Genomic DNA, 4,020 nt, shown 5'->3' on the forward strand with positions numbered 1-4,020 from the left:
GGATGTCCGCTTAGGTGAATTTTAGATGTTTTATTTGCTCTGAGTCCTTAAATTCCAATATTAATCTACATTTCAATGGATGATAGATACGGTATATGGTTTTCATGTGGATATTGAAATTGAACGAACCACTCGTTGAGCGCAAAAAGTACTATCTATGAGTCATACCCCGTGCAGATGTGATGGTATATATTTAAAAAAAATCAAAACGGCTGTGAGAAGTGTGAGTCCATGGTGTCCGTCCGCTTTTTGGACGATTTTGAAAAAAATTGATTCTCTCTCTTTACTCTAAGAGTAGAGTAGAGGACTCTGGACTCTGGAGTTTTCGCGAGTCTGGGACTCTGAGTTTGGGGTCCCTAACTCCCTGGGGCCTGGGCCCTGAAGTCCTGGACCCCCTCGCCCCCTTCTCTCTCTCTAATAATATTTTTAGTATGCCCGACTACTAGATAGTACATATAGTAGAATATAGAAGAGAGCGAGAGATCATATATATTATCCTATATGACTCAAGAGTGTACAAATATATACAGATTGAGAGAGAGCTTATAGACAGAGAGAGAGGCTGTCTGAACGGGAGTGAGGACTTGGGACTGGTCATTGGCCACTGAGGGGGGGTTACATTATACGCAACTTTTCATATTTGATATTTACAACTACAGACTTTATAAAAATATAATAACCTGCTGTTATACTGTTACTTGGTACATATTTCTTTAAAGTTTATATTCTCCCACAAGGCCACAACTCACTAATCCTCTATGCAACTTTTCATATTTGATATTTACAACTACAGACTTTAAAACATATATAATAACCTGCTGTTATACTGTTACTTGGTATTTTAAATTTATATTCTCCCACAACTCACTAATCCACTATGCAACCTTTTAGAAACACCTTAGAGTTATTAATAATGATCTCAATAGCACGGCTGGCCTGTGGGGCCCCTGCATCATACGCTGCAAAAGTACCAGAGGTCAATATAGTTCAAAATCAGAGTCGTATACAGTATCACTCTTTGATGACCCGTCAATCTAGATGCAAGATAAATCAAGTGCGAAACGACTCGGGAGAATGTGAGTGCGCGGTAGATTACCCGATCTGGAATGAACTGAAAGACTATTGTGTTGACGATTGCCCTTCAGGATCGATACTAAGGAATAGTGAGTGCCGTTGCAAAGACCTGGACCAGGTGTGGTCGGACGCCGAGTTTGCCTGTATCGACCATAGCATTGATATCGTCACTGACACTTCTGACGGCGAGGACGAATTTGAGGAACTGGAAAGCAACACGTCTTCCACAACATGCGGAGAAGAATATATAAGTAGCGACTGTGACAATCGGTCAGATTTTGAGACGCGCAAAAGTTGTTGCGTGGCTGAAGGCTGTGAAGAATTTGACGAGTGTAGTGCAGAATTATGTTGCGGGGTGTGGGTACGACCTGCTACTGCGGCAATGTCCTTTGTTTCAGAGTCTATGGACGGCGATTCTCTTCTGAGGTGCGAAGCAGTTATAGACGAGACCACTTGCAAGGAGGATGGCATGGTTTTGCTCAAACGACAAAGGTGCTGTTTCGATGATACTTGTGACGCGCAACTGGAGGTTTGCAGCGCTGAGGTGTGTTGCGGTGACGACTGAGAAATATGGGATTTGTATTCCCACAATACCGCCTAATCTTGGAATGTCATCCTAAAGTTATGTTTGCCTCAAGACCTTAATGCTCATCACTGTATGCGTTCATTACAACAAGCTATGGACCTGCGTCATGTGCTGAATTCATGGATATGTGCCGACCTGAGTGTCTATCTTTGCCGAAGTGATCCCCCAATATTGGATAGTCCTTGTTAGACTGCCTTTCATATACACTATTCTGAGTCGCTGTGACCAGTATCCATGATAAGCGTTGGCGAAGCCTGCAAATTTTCATAAGCGTAGGGATTTGAGTCAGGATCGTTTCCTTGTTAGCGAGGGACAGACAGGGCACGACAATCAGTGACAGAGAACACGTTGGTACACGAGAATCTGCGAGAAAATTAACATCGCTGACACACCTCTGAGTCGAAGTCATCGTCATTCGGCGCACGCATGTTCTCCTCGGATTCCTCGGCAGAGTCCTACATAGTAGGTTGTGATATGTACTAGAATGTTAGCCGGTTACACAATCAGTGCGAACTAAGGAGTGCACATTCACAGTTGAACACAACAACGTGCCTCAACTCGTAAGATTTAAGTGCTGTCCCTTAATATGGTAGACACTTACATCCGAGTCGATCGCCGCATCAATCTCGTCTGCAATATCCTCTGGCTCTGGCGTAGATGGTTTTATTTTCACAGAACCTAAGCGGTAGGTCAAGGCAGGGTGATTTAATTAGATCGTCAGAATTTTGTTTGATCCAGACACTCTTCAGAATATTTGCTGGAAAAGATAACTGAATTAGTCAGGCTTACTATACCGGTACCTCGTGGTCCTAGGGTAGGCATATCCACCTTCCCGAATGTTGGCATGTTGGCCGGTACGGAGTTGGCACCATTTTTATCGCCCTCGCCATCTGAGGTGTTAAGTGTACTTGCTTTTAGAACGGAAGTTCTCAACCAAAAACCTATTAAAGAAAACGGTTTGCAAGCGATTGACTGAGTACCTCTGAATGATGAATAGCTACTCACCATGTTTCTCGGCTTCATGTGTAGCGCCGGAACTCGGGGTCAATACCGGCCTGCTATTGCCGGAGGACCGGTTACTAGAAACATTGAGACTTTTCCCTTCCGCGACTTGTAGGTGGGACGTGGGCTGTTTACTCCCCGCTTGCGTCATATCCGGCGGGCTATGCGATAGCTTGCTTTTTTTGCGTTTTAAATTGCCATGTGAATTCTTCGCACTGTCCTCTTTCTCGGCGAGCGGTGTTGTACTCAATAGTGGTCCTAAATTAGGTAGCGCGGTGTGAAGCGACATTGTGTAGTGTTCAGTTAACGAGAATAAGCATGTCACGTCTGATTGACCGAGAAGCGAACGGAGGCACATAATGCGTTAAATGTTCGACGCTACGGAATTAAGGAACAAAGCGGAAAATGTGCGTCTTACTTTTGGCAAAAGTGGCACCCCCTGATCTAGCACCACTCACTTCCTGCGACTGTTATGTGATGAGCAAAGTTTAGGTCAGATTGCGATAGCACCTGACAGGCTAACAAAGCATATTGAATACGTCTGGGGCTTCTGAATGTGTAGCGCTTTAACGAATGACAATACTTAAATCACATGATCACATACGTACATGCCAATCATACCAGCTTCATTTTTTTTTGATCATGACTAGATGCGTGACTATCGGCAAGTCGCTTGGAAGCGGTATTTGATCCAGGCTTGCTCTTGCTAGACTGTTTCTTTAAGAACACGTCGTAAAAATGAAAATTTGCTTTTAGTACATATGTGTAATTGCGACCGAATATTTTTTTCGGCACATAAGGGTAGTGGGATAACAACGCGCAGTAATATTTGAAAGGCTAATATTCTACATAATTGTGTGCATCCCACAGGGAATTGAAATATTCACTTGTGCCTTTACCAAGACTCAATAACTATTTGTCATTCTTCAACGTAACGTAGACACATGCAATCTATGCGAACAAAGCTGGGATAGTAAACAGGTCCAATTTGTTCTCCATAGTTGATCTGGAAGCCTAACGAAACGTAACGCACTCAGTTGCAAACATATCGAAAATACAGAGCAGCGTATTTGCAATCGTGCACTGTGCCAAAAAGTGCGTAAGTGAGATTGTACAATGATTTGCAAAGTTCGGAGTGTATTGAGGCGTATGTTTTCCTCGTACGTGTAAATATTATATTTCGCCAACATATATAAATATATATAAAAGCACAGACACAGACACAGACACACATATATATATACATACACACACTCACACATATATATACATACATATACATATATACTATTTATATATATAAATATATATATATATATTTATATATATATATATATATATATATATATGTATATACA

The 4,020-nt window shown here is 42.2% G+C and overlaps 2 protein-coding genes across 2 annotated transcripts; one reads left to right on the top strand and one right to left on the bottom strand.

Moving 5' to 3' along the window:
* The first annotated feature begins 680 nt into the window (after window positions 1-680).
* Window positions 681-3,276, top strand: SARC_08734 (hypothetical protein). The gene has a single exon (XM_014297277.1). The coding sequence runs from the start codon at window positions 878-880 to the stop codon at window positions 1,637-1,639; it is 762 nt and encodes a 253-aa protein (XP_014152752.1). The 5' UTR covers window positions 681-877; the 3' UTR covers window positions 1,640-3,276.
* SARC_08735 (hypothetical protein) lies at window positions 686-3,380 on the bottom strand (the record flags this gene model as incomplete). The annotated part of the gene is made up of 5 exons (XM_014297278.1): window positions 686-1,914; window positions 2,053-2,550; window positions 2,666-2,920; window positions 3,081-3,129; window positions 3,284-3,380. Coding segments are annotated over 4 exons (574 nt in total), but the record flags the coding sequence as incomplete, so codon positions are not given.
* Between the last annotated feature and the right edge of the window lie 640 nt (window positions 3,381-4,020).

The sequence above is a fragment of the Sphaeroforma arctica genome (genome assembly GCF_001186125.1).
Source record: "Sphaeroforma arctica JP610 unplaced genomic scaffold supercont1.816, whole genome shotgun sequence".
In the NCBI taxonomy this organism is placed as follows: Eukaryota; class Ichthyosporea; order Ichthyophonida; genus Sphaeroforma; species Sphaeroforma arctica.